This window comes from Sturnus vulgaris, chromosome 11 (assembly GCF_052056855.1).
Source record: "Sturnus vulgaris isolate bStuVul1 chromosome 11, bStuVul1.hap1, whole genome shotgun sequence".
NCBI lineage: Eukaryota > Metazoa > Chordata > Aves > Passeriformes > Sturnidae > Sturnus > Sturnus vulgaris.
Genome location: NC_142253.1, coordinates 20,607,498 through 20,626,221, shown reverse-complemented (window position 1 = coordinate 20,626,221; position 18,724 = coordinate 20,607,498). Strand labels below are relative to the sequence as shown.

Here is an 18,724-nt window from a genome sequence, read left to right as displayed (position 1 = left end):
GAAGAAAACTACTCCCTCGTAGTTTCTTCTCGGGTTTTTTTGCCTGTGTAACCCTTTGCTTTTATTCAAGCAAAATGCAAGACAAATGCTCATTTTTCAGCCTTTTAAGATCTTGGAAATAATGGTGTATTAAATGTGATTAAGTTGGGAATTACCCTTTAAGCAGGGTCATAATTACTGGAGATTTAGATGGTATATTGTACAAATTGCTGTGTGCTCATAATTACAAATTGAGTTTGTTGCACTCTGGGGGTTTATAAACTTTGTTTTAGCTGTTAACACATTAAATAGCAGTGATTTATGTAAATTACTGGATAAACCAAAATTTCAGTGTTGCGTTTAATCTAAGGTTTAATTATATTTCTGTATTAGAAATAAAATAGGGTTAGCTTTAGCAGGGAGGGTTGAATGTTCTGAGAGAGTCTTTCACTGCTGAGATATTATTGTAGTTTGAAAGTGCTGTTTGTTGGGCAACTGACTGGAAACGGCAGTGGTCCAAAGTGAATGAAGCAGCAGCTGCAGTGAGTGAGCTGCTTGTCACAATAAGCTCTTCCTGTGGTCAGCTAACCCACTCACTTCACAATTATTTCCCTCAAACTTCTGGGCTGGTCTGGAGAGTGTAAAATCATGCTTTAAAATCTTTGTTTACTTCCTCTTCAGAGAGATTTCCCAGTTCATTTTTGCTTAAGTCAAGTTGGTCTAACGGAGCAAAGATCATTTTGTGTTATGCTGTTTAGTTGTGCTCCAACAAATTGCCAGGAGTAAAGGTAGTAGGACATGCAAAGTTACTTTTTGACCTCCTTACACTGCTCTACATATTTATACACTATCTTAGTGGCAACTCTAATGCTAGTTAGGTGTTAAAATAACAGCAGGAGGACTACAGAGAATATACATCCTACCGGTTCTGCCAAAGCTTCCTATGCAAAGTGCAGATCAATAAATGTTATGGAAGCCCATGTTTGGCTCTGTGTTGGCAGAAGAGCCTCTCCTGCCCCCGTCTTCTGAGGCCTGAAACTTCAGGGGCCTAAAACTCTGTGTGTTCAGCACCTCTGCCATCAGGATGGCAAAGAAACTTAATGCCACCAAAAATTGTCCAGAGAAGTCATAGAGATCTCTGCTAAATCACTACCTGAGACAGGGTGTATTGTGCAGTGTGGATAGCAGTATGCTTTTACCGGAGGGAAAATTGAATTTAATTGAATTGAATACACTGTTGATTATGGTTGAATTAAAATGGTTTTGGAATGTTGAAACATTCACAAAAAATCACTCCAGAAATAACTGCAACAGGCTGCCTCAACTCAGAAACCACAATGTTGTCCGCGTAGTGCAGCAAGAATTTGTTTTTCTGTGTTTAATTCCCCCCGTTGGAATACATGTGAGATCTTAAATGTGTAGATGATTTGGGCATTTAATCTCTACTTTAAATTTTAACAACATATTCAAGCAAGAAGTGATCTAAAAAAAAAAACTTTGTATCAGAATGGTCAAAACTAAATTGGGAATTCTGGATGCTTGACATTGATGGGGGGGAAAGACATCTGTAACAATTATCCACGCAGAGTTTGGAATGGGATATGTTCATATTGCTTGGTTATTTGCTGATCTAGCGTGATCATATCTGTAGAAGGAAGATTGTGTTTGAAGTAGCTTCAGAAAAAAGCACATTCTTCAGAAAATTCTGTGACTGCTTTTGAGGTCAGAGCTTTCCAGCTGCCCTTTCCAATATCTCCTTCACAGCCCACGCTAAAACTGTCTGCACTTGGTTCCTAAATGGAAACTGGTTTCCGAAGAAGTTGACTTTTGGGAACTGCCTGTGTCTGCTTTGGATTTGTCTCTGTTTACAAGTAGAGACGAAGCTTGATGCAGGAGGCATTGAGTCAGGACCAGAAGAACGTGGGGCTGTTGTGGATCCCAGACGTTCTGCGGGGAAGAGTCTGGCTGGATAACCATTAGATGTTGAAAGCAGGCATTGCAGCCTAAATAGTCTCTGGTTAGAGTCTTGCAGTGACGTTCCTATGAAAACAGCCGGTGTAGGTGTGTCCTTCCTTAACGTGTTTGAGTTTCACTGAAAGCTAGTTAAACCCAGGCTTGTTGGAATCTATGCCTAACGCTTCCTTAGGAAACTACGCAAAACGCGCACTCCATCCAAATGTTTAAGGGGGGTTTAACGAAAGTTGTCTCGATTCTTTTTACCACCCTGAAAGACGTGATCAGCCCTCATGGGATGTATAAATACGGGGTATGTCGTATGTACAGCTTTGCGCCGTGCTCCTCCTTGCACCCAGCTCGCCTGAGTGACATTTTCAGTTCCTAACTTAAGTTTTCCCAAACTACAGAGATCGGCCAGCAGAGCTTTGTTCTGTTATTACAGGGTATAAAGCTGTGGGGAGGGTGTTGCTATTTTGTTGTCGGGGAGCCGGGGTCATCTCGGGCCGGGCTCCGGCCACGGTGAGGGGTGTGAGGGCTGCGGGACTGAGCGGGAACCCTTGGAGAAGCGTGCCCGCTGGAGCCGCCCTGACAAGCCGCCCCGGGGAGGGGTGTGAGGGCAGGAACCCGGCCCGAGAAACCCACGGGCACGGTGCGGGGTCTGAGGGCGGCAGCCTGGCCCGAGAAATCCCCGGGCACGGTGAGAGGTGTGAGGGCAGGAACCCGGCCCGAGAAATCCCCAGGCACGGTGAGGTTGGGAACTCGGCCCGAGAAATCCCCGGGCACGGTTAGAGGTGTGAGGGCTGCTGGCGTGAGGGGAGCCCTGGCAGCCGCGCTTTTTCCGGGAATCCCGCCCTCCACGCGTGCGCTCTGCCCGCTTCCCTGCCCCTCCGCCGCCGGCTGAGGGGAGCGGGCGCGGGGCGGGGCGGGGCGGCCAGAGGGGCGGCTATGGTGGCGCGGAGCTCCCCGCCTGACACTCCGGCCCGGCCATGTGGTGCCTGCACTGCAGCTCGGAGCGGACCCAGTCGCTGCTGGAGCTGGAGCTGGACAGCTGGTGAGCGCTGCCGAGGACTGCGGGGTGGCCCCCGCGCCGCCGCCTCACAAAGGGCTCCGCGCCGCCAACGCCGCCCCTGCCCGGGCTCGCTATGGGGCGGTGTGGGAGGATGGGATGAGGGGATCCTGCTGGCTCCGGGGGCACCCTTTTGTCCCTGGGGATTGTTCCTGGGCTCACCCCTGTTGTCCCTGGGGGTTGTCTCTGGGCGTTATTCCCGGGATCGCCCCCGCGGTCCCTGGGAGTTGTCCCTGGGGTCACCCCCTCTGTCTCCGGGATGTCCAGGTCGGGAGCTCGTTCTCCGTGTCCCGGCTCGGGAGCGGGGGCAGGCGGGGGCTCTGTCTGCCCTGCAGGAGCCGAGGGTTAAATGATCTCCGTGGTTTAAGCGTCCCAAGCGGTCCCGCTGCGCTGCGCTGGCTGTGGGTGACAGGCAGAGCCATAAATCGGGAGCTGTGGCTGCGGGCTGTGAGCTGACCTGGCGTGTGCCGCTCCAGACACCCATGTGTACACACTGCTTTTCGGGAGAGAGCAAGGAATCACATGATTTGTGTCAAAACAGTGTGAGTTTACTTCAGAGGTCTGGTACAGGCTGTTCCCGGTGTCCGGGGCCGGCCCCGAGACCTGGCCTTGTCCCGGCTGCATGGTAAGGTGTGTCACGCTCAGAGGGGTAAATCAACATTTGCCACTCGTGCCCTCAGCAAGAAAATAAGATAAAAGAAAAAAAAAAGTTTCGTTCAAAGGCCTTTAAAGTACAGGCATTTGAATAACTGACACAGGAGAAACAGGGAGTGGGATTTGTCATGTTAAGATACAGTCCCTATTGTAATGATCTTGTTAACTACCGAAATAATGCGTGCAAAAACTACAGCAACGCAGAACTCTGTTCATGAGCTTCCTGAAAACTCCATGCACTAACGAGATTTTTTCTGGTGTGGGTTTATGATAAACTAAAAAAGTTATCCTGTACTTGCAGTGCACTTGCAAAAGGAATTTATCTCCGATGCATTGTGGAAGTTTATTCCACCAAGTAATTCAGCCAAATGCTGAGCTGTTCGACTGTTAAAGGAATATTCAACTTAGCTAAAGATAGAAAACATCTTAAATTGGGTGTGGGCATGTGTGGAAAAATATAAAAGGAGGAAGTGACTGGATTCAGTGTAACTATGTATGAATGCAACAGTTGCTTTTCTAGAAGAGAAAGGCAGAATGTTTTTTGATAAAGAAAAGTGTTTCATAGTACAATTTAGTCATATATTTAATGATCCTAAAGCCCATTTTTTACCCTTAAGGAAAAGAATAATGTAAGTTTCCTGTGTGGAGTTGGTAATGTTTGCTTAAGTGATGTTACCATTGCACAGCTTGCTAAAAACATAATTCATAACAGTTACTTTAGTGACAGATTTGCCTATTACACAGTAACATTTTGTTATTCATCATTGTTTCAGACTTTTTCCCTCCATTTGTACATTGCTTTGCACTTCCTTTCAGTTAAACTTGATTATTCTGCCTGATGTGCTAAAAGAGGAATTGCTGAGTACTCAGTTTGGTTGGTTGTATTTAACTGCGTCTATTCTTGTGGCAGATATCCTTCATATAATCACAGAATTCATTACATCTATCGAGTGCTTTGGGAGAACTACAGCCATGCTGAATAAAATGACCTATTTTCCATTTTACTTTTACTTTTGTACCAGGTTTGGTTTTGCTGTTGAGATGTCCTGTTCTAGTTCCTGAAAGATATTGAGAGTACTGTTACAAAGTAGTCAGCTGGGCTTTTTTTCTTCTGATAAAACGGAAGCTCAGTGTTCGGGTTTCCCATGTGAAGTCATCTATCATCCTTTATTTTTCCTATTTCTACTAATCTGAAATAATTAATTATCACCCAAGATACTGTAATCCAAGATCTGGAGCTAACCAGTGAAAAACAGTGCTCCGTGTATCAACAGCATTCAGTTTCTTTGCCCCTTTAGAAGCCCTCTGGGAATCCTGGTGCAGTTAATAAACAACTTGCAGTTCAGTTTCATGGAATAATTTGCAGCTTTCAGGCAAGGAAATCCAAGGATTCCGTTTTTCTCCTGAAAAGTGCAAATACCAAGTTGAACAGTAACTCTGATTTGTTGTTGCTGTTAGTCTTGTATTGGGAGGTTGCAGGGACTGGATCCAGGGAGTGCCTGCTGGGCAAGGAGACCTTCTCTGCCTTCACCAGTGGTTTGCAGCGTGTTCTTCTGGAGAAATGAAAAGTGATTTCTTAGGATTTCATGGCCCTTACATGGGTTTTCTCACCCTGTGACCGTTCCATGTTTCCAAAATGAAAAATCTTTCAGGAGAATCTGTTCATATGGCTGTAGAAAGTGTTCCTCCCAATCCCGGCTCTCCATGAGGAGAATACTTTTCCATAGCTTGGAGGCTGGGGTTGTTTCATGCCTTGGAGGGCCTCAAGGGCAGTGCAAGGACTTTGGGTGGAACAGCTCCTGTGAAACAGTTTACCTTTACACTGATGATGTTTTCCCTGGAGTCTAAAGACTCCAGTTGAAGGCTCCAACTCTGTGGAGAGGCAAATCTCATCACAGTGTAGCTGATTAGCACACTTGGGTGATTGTCTAACGATGCCTGCAAAGCTGTGCCTGCCCTGAACACCAGTGAGAAGGAGATGAATAATCAAAGCTGGCCTAGAGGTAGTCAGTGCCCTGCTGGTGGGTGCCAGCACTTGTGGATGTTACCTGTAGGTGTTAAACAGCTCCTCACAAGTTATATTCCTTGGTGTTTAGCACCAGTGGTGTTCAAAGCCCAGCAAAAGCTTGGGACACAAGAGCTGGAAGTGAGGAGTTGCTTTCTGAGTGAGCCATGAGGTTCCCAGTTCCTGCAGGATTCTGAGAGGTGCAAAGGAGAGTTTAAGATACTGTATTTTTGAATATTGAATTTTTAAAAAAATTGTGAAGCACCACAGCCTGAGTCTGGGTTGTTGTACGTTTTCTTTGCAAGGACTTACCATCATTCATAAAAGTCTTTCAGGATGAACATTTTTTGCTCCTTCAGCATTTACATGGTTCTTCCTCTGTTAGACCTGATGGTAATTTTATCATTAATTTCAGAGTCAGGCATATTTTAATCACAGCAGCTGTCAATAAATAATTTCTTTTTATGTTTATTTAATAACAGAACTGCAGGAGACCTCAGAAACTGTAACAGAGGTGGAATTCTGATTGCTCTGTTTGTTACATTAAATTTGTGAGGATGTGCCCCTAACCTAGACACTGCCTGATCCACAGAGCAACGGGAATTATGAGGAGGTGGCTCATGAATTAGAGGGGAAAGTGTGTTGGTGCATTGCTTTTGTGAACCATCCTTTGTTTAGATGTCATTTGTATTTAAACAGGGTATGGGCCACAAGCCAAATTCATATTCCTGAGCTTGCTGCTTTATTTCTCTTGCCTTGGAAGGCTGTATAGTTACAAGAGCAGAATCAGCCCTGTGTTTGGGGCTAAAAGTTCACTTTTAGTGTCCTGTATGTTGCCATTTTATGTCAAAAATTACGTAGACACGGATTTTGTTTAATTAATGCATCTTTGTTGTGCAAAACCAGTTACTGATCACAGACTTTTTTAGCAAGACTTATTAATAAAAAAATTTTACTTACGTAGCCCTTCTCATGTCTTCTGGGAATCCATTTGAATTTTGTTTAGGTTCCATTTAGGGTACAGACAGAGATGGCAACTTCTCTGCACTGCTGTGATTTGACTCCAGGTTTCCAGAGAAGAACAGATGCTGCTTTAATCCACTGTAGCACAAAGCCCCAGTATTACGTTAAAGGGGAATGCAAATTTAGCTAAATAAATCCTTTTGCTTCCTTACAATAGACAAAAGACTAGAATCCTTCTCATGAAATAATTGTAGAGATGTCTTTAATAAAAATAAAGTAAAAAAGACAAGCTTTGGTATGATTTAAAAAATCAAACCATTTAGTCCCTGTGAGAGAAGCAGAAAATTAGAATGATGGCTTTGATAGCCTTTACTACAGGAAATTGATGTATTATATCTGTTAATCAGATTCTCTCAGTAGTTCAGTGTCATCCCAGTTAACTTGTGCTTATAAACAAAGGACACAATTGCCGGTTGCCTTCTGCTGTGCAAGCACAAACAAAATGCCACAGCTACAATCTGACTTCCATTCACATCAGTGGCTACATGCAGGGCATGGCCATAGAAAAAGAATCCTATGCTTCTTTTGAGGGATGCTTGCATTGTTTAGGCCAAAAAATTCCAGTCGCCCCTAAAACTCACCAGATTAACAGGGATGGATGTGTCATGAACAAAGAAAAAAAAAAGCACCATCCTTCTGTTTGTTAATATATCCATGACCTTTCTAGTCATCCTCACACATGGCAAAGGCAGCAGGGATGTGAAGCTGCTGGGTTTTCTGTCGCAGGGAAAGTTTGCAGCCAGCCCTGACTCTGCACTACAGGAGCATTCACAGTTTGGTTTTAATTTAATTTTCACTCCCTGCCTTTATGGCAGAATGGACCCAGCTCCATCTCAGATCACACGGAGAGTTGGAAATGGCAGTGGCAGCTGGACCCTGAACTGGATTTAACTGGAGTGCAGTGATGCTTTTTAGTAGCCTGGAGTGGGAATGGTTGTAGGAGAGACCCTTCAGTTGTCATGGTCAGTCTGGGACAGGCCGTGTCAGTGCCTGCACAGAATTCGAAGGGTTTATCCATGGGGAGGAATGGATGGTTTAGTTGGAAGCTGTCCTGCCTTTAAAGACAGTACCAGAGACAAAGTTTCCCTCCGTGTTTAGGGGTTGTGCTCAGGAAGTCATCCTTCAAACGAGAGATAGCAGTGTTCCTGATCCAGCTGCAGTTCCCAGGGACCTAAGTATGGAGAACAGGCCTGCAGAAATCCCTGACCTTCTGGTTGTGTTGCAGCCTAAGAATAGGTTTTCTCTCAGTCGAACATCACTCGGTGTTCTCAGTCTGGAATAAAATTGTCTTTATTTTTCTTTCTGTGTGCTTCTTCATTATCGTAATGCGCTGTGAAATGGGTGTTGAATTTCCATTCTAGAGGTGTCTGGGGTGATTCTCATGCTTCAAAGTCACTTTCTCACAAGGTGATAAATGTTAGATAATCTGAGCTGTTCTTGGATTCATGAAAGGAAGTTCATTATTTTTTATTTATATTTGCTTTTCTTGTATTTTACTCTGTGAGTCTTATTTGGAAGATACCAGTGATGTAGAGCATTTAGTAGGAACTGGTTTCAAGAAGGAGTTGATCAAGATTTGAAAGAATGGGACTTCACAGCTGTTAGTTTCCTGTTAATACAAGTCATTAATGCCTTGTGAAGTGAGAGAGAACAGAGGATTACTTGGACTTAATGGAATTTGTCCCAGATGATGACAACGTGATGCAAACTTGGTTTCTTTTTTTGTTATTAAAAAGTGCTTAAGGTGTTTTTGATTAGGTTAGCCTAGAAGAAAAGTATTCCCGATTTTCTTACCACAGTGCAGCATGTTACAAGACCACTTCCTTCTGTCATTGGTTGAGATTTTCAAATCTGTCTTTGCACGATACCACATTTTCATTTCACAAAATAGTGACCCTCATTTCAGGAACTGGGCTTCTACCCCTTTCCTAAAAGACACTTTTCCATTGTGGAAATATCTGTGAACTTTGCTGTGATGAGGAGCCCATAGATGACCAAGAGTTACCCGAGCTGTGTTTTTAGACTCATGTTCTGGTGCGGTTGAGCAGCCTCATGTGCAGCCCCAGCTAAGCCAAGCTGCATCCCCATCACAGACACTGTCACAGAATATTCCTGAGCTGGGATGGAGCCGCAGGGATCCTCAAGTCCAACTCTAAGCAATAGACAGTGCAGAGTGTGGGTGGTTCTGGAAGCCAGCAGTTCTGGGCAGCTGTGCTGCACCCAAAGGAAGCTGCAACATGCCCTGCACAGCCCAGAAACCGCTCCTCTTCTCTGTATGTGCAGTAAAAGATTTCCAAGGCAGGAATTGCTACCTGTGTTACTCTTTTATTGTCATCAGTGAGGTGAGTCAGAAGTTCTACTGAAAGCCTACACTTAATTCCTCTCTGACAGAGAAAGAGCTGTAAAATGTATAGACTCAGCATAATGGGGAGGAAATGTAAAAGGAAGGAAATTTGTGAATGAGAAAAAGCATCTGTCAGCTCTTTAGCTGATTTAGAGGTTATGAGCAATCTTTTGAGGTCTCGTTTCTACAGAAGTATTTATGTGTAGCGTCTTTGAGTATGTCTGCAAACACCTTCTGTGTTTGAACACATTGCCTGGAATCTGAGAATCATCTACAACAGTGTCTCTTCCACCAAGCCCCATACTTTCAACAAAAAATTCTCCTATTCTTTGGTTTCCTTAAAGATATAAACCTTGTGATATAAACCTTGGGTGTGCAGCAGAGAATGAAATTTCCCTTTTATGAGGATGCCTGTGATTACAGAGAGGTGAGCAGTGCTCATGTCATTTCTCTCCTGGTGTGTGCAGAGTGCTCAAGGCCAGTTCCTGCTCTCACTGGCTGGGTAACAACACCCTGAGCTTCAGTGGGAGCAGGAACAAGTACTATGCTCTCATCCTTTTCTTTCCTACCTGCTGAAAGTTTCCCTTGCCCATTTGCACTTAAACATTTCGAAATTACATTGTTTTCCCATAGACAAAACTGGTAGGGTTTCATTCTCTTTTTGGGTTTTTTTTTTTTTCGACTTGGTACAGCAAAGTTGGCAGTCAAACTGGAGGGTTTGTGCAGTGATTAAAATGCAGTGGGACCTTTATATTTTATATACTTCTAGATTCAGTTAGATCAGTGACAGGTTTCTCTGATCAGACTTGTAACAGCCCTGTTGGCTGCCAGGGGGTCCATGGAGATCTCATGCTCCAGACCCAGAAAGCCACCAACCTTCCCAGAGAGAGAATCCCGCAAGGAGCTGCCTTCTAGGGGGTCTCTGGCAGCTCTCCTGGCCGCCGGATACACCTCAGCAAGCGGTGGCCGTGGCCACAGTGATCAGCTCTGATCAGTGATTCCAGCTCTGTGATTTCAGCTCTGCTTGAGAGGCTATCCCAGGCCAGCTCAGGGACAGAGAGACAGGAGCATCGTATGCAAATTCCACAGAGATTCCTTTAATATCCAGCAGCTCTGGGAAGGGAGCCAGGGACGACAGCTCTCTAAAGAACTGGGGGGAAAACTGGGGTTTTTATGGGGGAAAGCAAGGGTGGTACCAAGGGGGAAAGACCGATGGGTTACAAAGGATTAACATGGATACTAGGGCATGGTGGGATAACAGAAGCTTTTCGGGGATAGCTCACCATGATAAGAAAAGGTGTGCCAACCTAAGGAGCATCCTTCCAGGAGGGTTGAGATAAGCTAATCACAGCCCATTCAAGGGACATCCCTCCAGGCCAAGGCTGCGGGCAGAGCCCTGGCAGGCCCATGGGCCTCTACACAGCCCATCCTCCTTTTGGATTGGCTTTTTAAAGTAAGTTACTCTGTAATTCTGAGAGTTTTATGTGTAACTACAGAGGGAAGTCAACCAACCACTGCAAGTTGAACAGTCCCTTTCTGATTTTAAAAAAAGATAATTTTGGCCAACTACTTCTTAAATCCTAGAGAGACCGCAAAGTATCTCATATTCATCAGTGACATTGTTTGAAAGCACAACTCAATAGATAATAACCATATATTATAAGCAGTTGAAATGAAATCCTTTGATTGTTCTAATAGCTCCTTTTGTACAACATTCATTTGCTACAGAAGTTAAAATACGGTCTAAATGAACACAGTTGTTAGTGCTCTGAGATTTTACTCAATGCAGTGTCCAGTACAGAAAGATGGGTTTTGTTGGCATTTCTGCTGCATCGACTCTCTGCATGCTCTTTGTTTATGATAATTCTTAAATTCCCTAACAGACATACTGGGAAAGACTGGTCTGCTCAAAAGTTGTTCCTAGCTGTCTGTACTGTGTCATACTTGTAAGCATTTCAAATAGAGCAGGGGCAAAACCTTAAAATGAGTCAAGTGATAGGCTTTGTCAGGTATATTTGATCTAAGATGAGATAGTTTTGTTCTAGGTATGAAATTTCCGGGCCTGAAACATTGACTCATTAAACAGGACTTAGTTAAGCATCTTCAAAGTAGTTCATGTTTCTATCATACATGGAATATAAGAGGGGAAAGAAGAGTTTTATCCCCCAAGACCTGACTGGAAAGAGGAAAGAGTGCTTGTCTCTGACAGAACCTGTTTGCCAGCAAGCTGATTTCTCAGCAGCAGTGCCATTCTCTCACCCCTTCCTGGGACGGGCTTGACACAACAGCTGAAGAGGTGAAAGAGGAGGATGGCTTGCCCAGGACACCAAGCATTCTTGCATTGTATCAAATGCTGCTTCAGCTGTGCATGCAAATCAGGGTTTTTCAGCTGCAGACACTAAATCTTCCTTTTTCAACTTAGCAGTGTCCAAAGGGCGTGTAATACAGACAGTAGAATGTGTGCTAATATCTTGCTGTCTTCAGTAATGCCATATATAGTGTGAGTTTGCTAAATTAAGAAGCTTTCTGCTGCTGAATGGTGTACCTAAATAAATTGTAAATAGTTGAGGTAAAATTCTACTACAGCTGCAGGGAGAAACTGCAAATTTTTCAAGCTTATCATATTGTGTAAAAGTTTACATAGCAGGGACAGGACAAAGTCTGCAGTGGGAGGCAGACCTTCACACATTTTGTTAAGTGATCCATCCCACAGACACCAGAGTTACATTAAAATTGTTAGCTTTAGTCCATGTAAGAAACAAAGCATCCTTTTGAAGCACACAGGACATTTTCTGATGTTAATGTGTTTTATACTTAGACATCAAAAAGAAGAACTGGCCATGAAAAAAAATTCTAAAATTCTAAAACTTGTGGTTTGAGCCACAAGCCTCAAATTATCACCCCATAGACATCATTTAATAGTATCCATTTTTGAAAGAGTTGTTGCTGAATAAACATATACTGGGTGATGGTTAACACAGACGGGCAGCAAGTGATGCTGGCTGGCTTTACCTGACATAGAAGTGAACATTTGTAAGCTGTACCCAGGTTCCCTTGGTGCTGCCAGTCCCCTTGTTACTTTTGCTAAATAATGACAATAAAATACAGCTTTGCCTTTAGCAGGGGGGTTCAGGAGGCATTGGATGGTGCTGGGGAGGGTTGGTTGGCTGGATCCTTCTGTGCATTCCTGTGTCTGGTGTCCAATATGCTGACACTGTTTGACAAAGGTGATCTGAGAGCTGGTTAACCTTCCTTGTGCTCCTTGGAAACTGAAGATTGTGTCAAGTAAGCTCTTCCCAAAGGGATATTCTTAGTGCTAAACCCTGTTGTAAGTGTTATTGCCTAAAATGGGTGAGTTGTTATTTTGCTCTATTTCTGTCTCACTGCTGTCCATCTCCATGTCAGAAGAGACAGTGCATTCAACCCTGCATTCTGCTTCACTGGGAGAAAATAACCTCTCATCTTTCACTCCCTGCCCTCTGCTGCTGCTGGCATCTGAGTGTGGGTCAAAATGCCCTTTTTCAAAAAGTGTTTTTGTTAATGCCTTTTATGGGGTTTCTTAGTGAGAATTACAGCTTGGCAGTGTCCCGGGGATGGGTGCTGGGGTTGCTGTGTGATTTCGGAATCAGGGCTTGGAGCCGGGAGCAGCTGAAGGTTTGCAGGGCGCTCAGGGGTACCTGCCTGCCTGTGCAGTTCTGCCCTCCCTCAGTGGCTCTCAGACTCTGACTCAGGCTGCTATTATTGGCACTCTCACCACAGAATATTACAGAATAAGTGACTGCTTTGTTAGGGTTTGCTTCTGAGACACATGCAAATGGTGTCTGGATTTTTCTTTCAATGATATTTTACTTCAGTCAGATGAATTACCTGGGACATTACTTTGATGTTTATTCAAAGGTTTCATTTGTTTTGAACAGAAACAGCTGAATTGAGAGTGCATTGGAAGTAAAACACATTGGTCAATATTTCTTTCCTGGATCAAAGCTTTTGTCACTGCCTGTGAGCGCTGTTGTCCATCATAATGGCTTTGAACTCTTGGCAGGATTGGTTTGTTAATGTTATTGTGCTTATTGAATTCGGGGATTTGTGTAAGTTCTTAATACAATTGACTTCTGTTTACTAGACAGCACAAACAAGACATGGCAATAAGGACTGGGTTCTAGTTCAAACTGTACTAATAATAAACCTCTGCTCAAATGTTCTCACTCCAGTGGGGAGGACTGTATTGAGGGGTGGAGAAAAATGCTGAACCATGGCTTGTGTGAAGTACATACGGCCAGTTCTGCATTTTGAGAAGTTAATGGAGAACGTTTTGTGGGATAATTTGAGATAATACAATGCACACATTAAATGCACCTTCTCATTTATGGCAGAGAGCACCACAGGCACTGAAGCATAGGGCAGCTTTGAAGCAATGGGGTGTACCCTGTGCCAAAGGGGTGCTAATGTGAGATGAAGTTATGTGGGGAGTCACAGCTCTGGAGAGCAGGGTTCTGGTTGCAGCCATCACTGAAAATTACACATTCAAATCAGGGCTTCCTTGCACTTGTAAAGGCAAAGTAATGTGCAAGAAATTAACTTTTGGAGAGGTTTTTTCCTATGTGGAATGCCCACATTTGGCCTAAACATTTTTGCTATTTGAGTGGTTTGTTTCAGCCATCGTGTTGGGAGTGTCTGGCCATACCAGCTGCTGCAGCAGCTGCCATCCTGCTTCTCTCTGTTACTCACTTAGTTCCACGGGCGACTTCTGGGCTGCATTCTCTGGGCTAGGTAGAGAATCTGGATCTAGTTCAAGTTGAAATCTATAATTAGGAGCTAAGATCACGGATTGACTGGTTTTAACCTCCACATTTTAAAAGGAGATGGTTGGTGTAAAACAGATGCGTAGCAATTCTTCCTCCCTGAGCATTTGGACCTGTTTATACAGAATATTTATTTTTGAGTGAGGCAGAAGTTTTACTGGAAATGATGTTTATGAAATGAGATTTTAATGCAAAAAGCTTCACTCTGTGGTTTGCATTTAAATCCATCTCATAAATCATAAGGCAGAGTCCCAAGAAGGTATCTGGATACTTCAGCTGTGGATATGTTTGTGTTTATGGACAGAAAGTTTCTGAGACCAAGGAAGAATAAGTTTGCTGAATTGTTCCGTGAGTAGATGTGACTTAAAGAGAACCAGCTTTACATGCATTTTTCCTGAAGAGGGAAATAAATCATATGGATCCAGGGAAAAGCAGGCAAGTGAGAGAAGGATGGATTTGGCTGAGGAATTTTATGAAGAACCACTCATGCAAATGTTTCGCTGTTGCGACCAATAAAATAAAATAAAATATCGATTCTTCATTAAGCTCAATTTGAATTTAGGCTGTGCTGACTACCTGGAGTGTTACTGCTGCTCTATCACAGCCCCACTTTAAAATCTCCCTGCCTCCCAAAGAACAGAGCCCTTGGATTGTCCTGGTCAAGCTGAGTGGCTTTATCATCTTGTGCTGACTGGAATTTTAAGCTGGGCATGTTTTTGTTGCTGTATTTGTAACACTCGTGCTACCTTTCCACAATGTGGAAGATAATAAATTTATTCTGTGTACCCTTGAATTTGTGCTCGTGCTTCTAAGGATCTGAAATGCTATGGAAAAATCTTTAAAGATGTAAGAGCACAAACTTATTATACTGTCATACTTCTCTCTCTGTACAAAACAGTTTTTAATAGGATTAATATAATGCTGCTTGGTTCTCATGCATGTACTATCCAGTTGTTAGGGCCTGTTTTCGATTTCATGACTTTATAGTACACTGTTGAAAGTCCATTCTAAAAGAGTGATGAAAATAATACTGATTTCAGAGAATGTTCATTGCTAAAACAGCTTCTCAAGCATTTGCTCTATTCTGCTGGGAGGGTCTCCTTGGTTCTATTTTAAAATGTTGCATGCAGTTTGGGTTTGGCATTTGTATTATTTAGAAACATGTTTCATTTCTTTGTTCCAAACTAAATCTGCAGCAAACTGCTTTGAACATTTGGGTGATTTCTGTGAGCATATGTTCCCATTATCTTCATGTTTTAGTTCTAAAAATGCACAGGGACACTTGACTGCTTGTAACCTGGGGGGTTTCTGGGGTGAGAGGCAGCACTGAATCATTTCTTGCATGTGATGTTATTGTTATGTACTTCCTTTTTATATGCACGTAGTTCTGAAGATAAGGTTCTGGGCCACAGGAGGAAAGGGACTTTCTGCTTTTCTGGTTATCAAATGTCTGTTTTTCATAGTATAATTTCTCTGATAGATAAATTTTTGTGCCTCTGCATCCAAACCAGCAGCTCCTCTGGTCATTTTGCCATTTGTCAGTGGAACAGATAAATCCATACTCATGGAAAAGCTTGGGGTTTACTCCTTACTGGAATTCAGATCTTTTTAAAGATTTCCATTTTAAGCTCAAATGTTGAAGTTCTCTTCTTTTCAAAATTTTGTCTTTATTGTGCTTTGGTTTTGTTTTTTTTTCTCTCTCTACTAATAGTTTGGCAAGACTTGAAGGAAAAAGGTGTGAATATAGAAATGAAAAATAAAGAATAACAGTAGATAGTCAAACATCCTGAATAATATGTTATTGTTTTAAAATACGGTAGTGGATGTAGCATACTACATCCTAATTATAGCCTTTGTGATTAGAAGTAATAATTGAAAGTGTAAAATGAGATCCAGGGAAGAAAAGACTTGCCAGGTTTGTGCTGCTGAAATGCCTGGAGAGGAAATGTTTTGCTTTGGTCATGGCTGACCAAACAACTGGAGAGGGAGAGAGGAGAGAGAGCTTCTTCTTATTAGGTGGTTCTTGAGATTAACTCATTCCCTGATTTGTGGGAAATGACTGTAAAATCAGGACTTTTTCCTAGCAACAGCAGCTCCTCCCCTTTTTGTCAGCCTGGATTTTTTTAACGTATTACAAGCTGAGGTTTATGCAGGAAGAAATTTTCAGTTTCTGATAAAATGCTGGTTTAGTCAGTGCTGGCCACTGTTTCAAAAAGTAATTTAGTTGTATAAAGTTTTTCAATGGCTTTATTTTAAAATTTTGTTCATTCAAAGTCGTATTAGTAATACTAATTATTTTTAAATATTTCATTTTCATTCTTTATCTGTTCCATTCTCTGCTTCTTTGTAAAATACTTGCAAGCAACCTTTCACATTTTCTGGCTTGGCAGATAATGAATGTCTATTTTCTGCTGAAACAGGAGTGTAATAAAACAGTTGGACTTCTAAGTTAATTTCAGCTGTTTTGCATTCTCTTAATATTACATAATTAGAATATTCAACAGATTTCTGGGCTCAATAGTAATATGCAGTTGCACATTGCAGGGAGATGAACCAAATTAATCCACTAGATTTTTTTTTAAACAATGAAATTATCAGTAATTGTACTGGTCATGTCTGGTAGGTAGCAGATGCCTCAAATTGGAGACCTTTATTAAGAAGCTGTTTCTAATTCCAGTTGGGACTTTTAATTAACATTTATTTAATAATATATATACTATATATAATAAAATCCTAAATAATAATAATTAACCATATTACATTGGCCATTTTTGTAGTGTGCTTAATGTACTTAATTTCTCACCCATCAGAGAGGCCGTGTGTGCAGGGTGTGGAAGTGAAGGTGTGTCAGCTACTCCCTCAGTCGCAGGGAGACTTCTCCTGGTTCTTGCTGTGAGCCTGGAGCAGAATCCTTGACATTTTTGTGTGCTGGCAGTTTTAATAAGTGCGCAGGTAAGAATAAGAACCACCCTCGTAACCCTGCAGTGAGTGGCTCGTGCTCTGAGTCTGTGTAGGAGTTACAGAGTGGTTGGGTTGGAGGAGCCCTCGCAGGCACCGAGTCCAGCCATTCCCCCAGCACTGCCAAGGCCACCCCGTGTCCCCAGGTGCCACATCCACACGGATTTTAAACTGTCCCCTCCAGGGAGCAGAGCAGCCAGTTTCTCCAGGAGGCTGCGAGAAGCAGTGCCAAAGGCTTTGCTGGAGTGCCAGCAGGTAACATCCCCAGCCTGTCCCTCAGCCACTAAAGGAGGTCGCTTGTCACAGCAGGAGAGCAGGTGGGTCAGGCAGGACTTGCCCTTGCCCAGCCCAGGCTGGCCGGTCCTGATCTCCAGCTTGTCCTGTGTTGACACTCAGGGTGACCTGCTCCATGACCTGCCCAGCACTGAGGTCAGGCTGCCACATCTGGGGTTCCCCAAACTCTCCTTCCCCCCTCCTTGCAGATGGGTGTTTTATATTTGATAACCTCCAGTTACCCAGGGCTGCTGGAGATGACGGAAGTTGGCTCAGTGAACGCTTCTGCCAGCTCGGTGCTGCTCCCCTCAGCGGAGCAAGCCAACTTGTCATCCTTACAGCTTCACACAAGTCATATTTGTTGACATATTTTTCTTCTTCAAACATATGTAAAGTAGAAGAAGTAGAAAGCAAACTGCTTTTCTTTGCCAGTGAAGTTTCACTTTAATGAAATAATTCATATGGAGCTTCAGCTGCTCCTGGGAGGCCGGGAAGAGCTGAATGGGGGAAGCCTGAAAGCCTGTGCACGTGTGTTTGCTTGGAAGGGCTGCTGTGGCCTGTTGTGAAAGGTAATTACTTCCATGCTTCAAAGGTCAGGTGGCAGGCAATAGGCCCATGAGCAAAATGAGATCAAGCATTACAGTCAGTCAAGCATCACATTTATGTCTGGAAAAAGTACAAAAGGCAGACTAAAAATTAAGAAGAAACCCTTATCTTTAGTCAGAACTCTGGGCAGATGTCCTTCCAACTTCTTCTGATTAGGGCAGTACTCTTTTTGTTGAGTAAAAGGTTAAGGGATCTATCGAAGGTAGCATTACTAAAATGTCAACAGGAGGTTATAATCAGCAGGGAAGGGTTACTAAATACTTCACCATGCAAGGCTGAGGAAAGCAGAAAATGTCAACAGAACCTAAGAAGATAATTCCAGCCTTCCTGTTAAAAACAAATTTGCCATGATTCTATGGAAAGTACTTACAAATAAACTTGCAGCTAGGATGTGATGTCCAAAATAGCACAGCCTCTCAGCTGGCAGAACAGAGGGGAATTTCAGTATTTAAAGAGAGACCCTGAAGCAGCTCAGTATCATACCATGTCTTTAATGGAGGCTTCAGGGAGAATAATGTGTTTGTTTTTAGCGGGTGGTTACACAGTTTCAATGTCACCGGCAGAACTCTGGATAGTTTATCATTTTTAAGTTGAAAGCCAGCTGTATCACGGAGGAAAAGGGATTAGTTTCCTGTCAGCTTCCTTTTTGGAAAAAGCAGTGTGTGCACACTGCAAGTATTTCCAGCTTGGGTTAGGTATGTTTGAAAATACCTTTTGGTTGGAGTAATATTTTGATGGGCAAAGAGAGAGGACTTGCTTTCAGTTTTACATGTTTATAGAAGCGTTTTAAGAAATCTAAGGGGCTTTTTTTCCCTCCTTCTCTTTAAAAAGTACGAACTGTTCAAGCTGGGAGAGTTTGCCTGGGGTTAACCCTCAGCTCTTCAGTCGGTGGAGAAATTGCTCTGTACTTTTTGAAGGGACAGCTGAGAGACAAACAGGAGGGCTTTGGTCTTTCAGTATATGTGAATGAAGGAAAAAAATACAGGGCGTGGTGGGAATGTGGAATTTTACTTCTTTGCAGTTTGGGTGTACCTTTCCTAAAACAAAAGCTAGGGGAA

At 43.1% G+C, this 18,724-nt stretch overlaps 1 protein-coding gene across 13 annotated transcripts in view; it reads left to right on the top strand.

Moving 5' to 3' along the window:
- Positions 1-18,724, top strand: part of IQSEC1 (IQ motif and Sec7 domain ArfGEF 1) — a 283,278-nt gene that overhangs the window by 223,490 nt on the left and 41,064 nt on the right. For 2 of the 13 annotated variants that reach the window (XM_088171716.1, XM_088171715.1), the window contains exon 1: positions 2,907-2,986. The exons of the other annotated variants lie outside the window; for them this stretch is intronic. In XM_088171716.1, coding sequence (XP_088027842.1) covers positions 2,922-2,986 — 65 coding nt within the window. In that variant the 5' untranslated portion in view covers positions 2,907-2,921. Of the gene's footprint in view, positions 1-2,906; positions 2,987-18,724 lie in introns of those variants that run through there. 13 annotated transcript variants of the gene reach the window in all.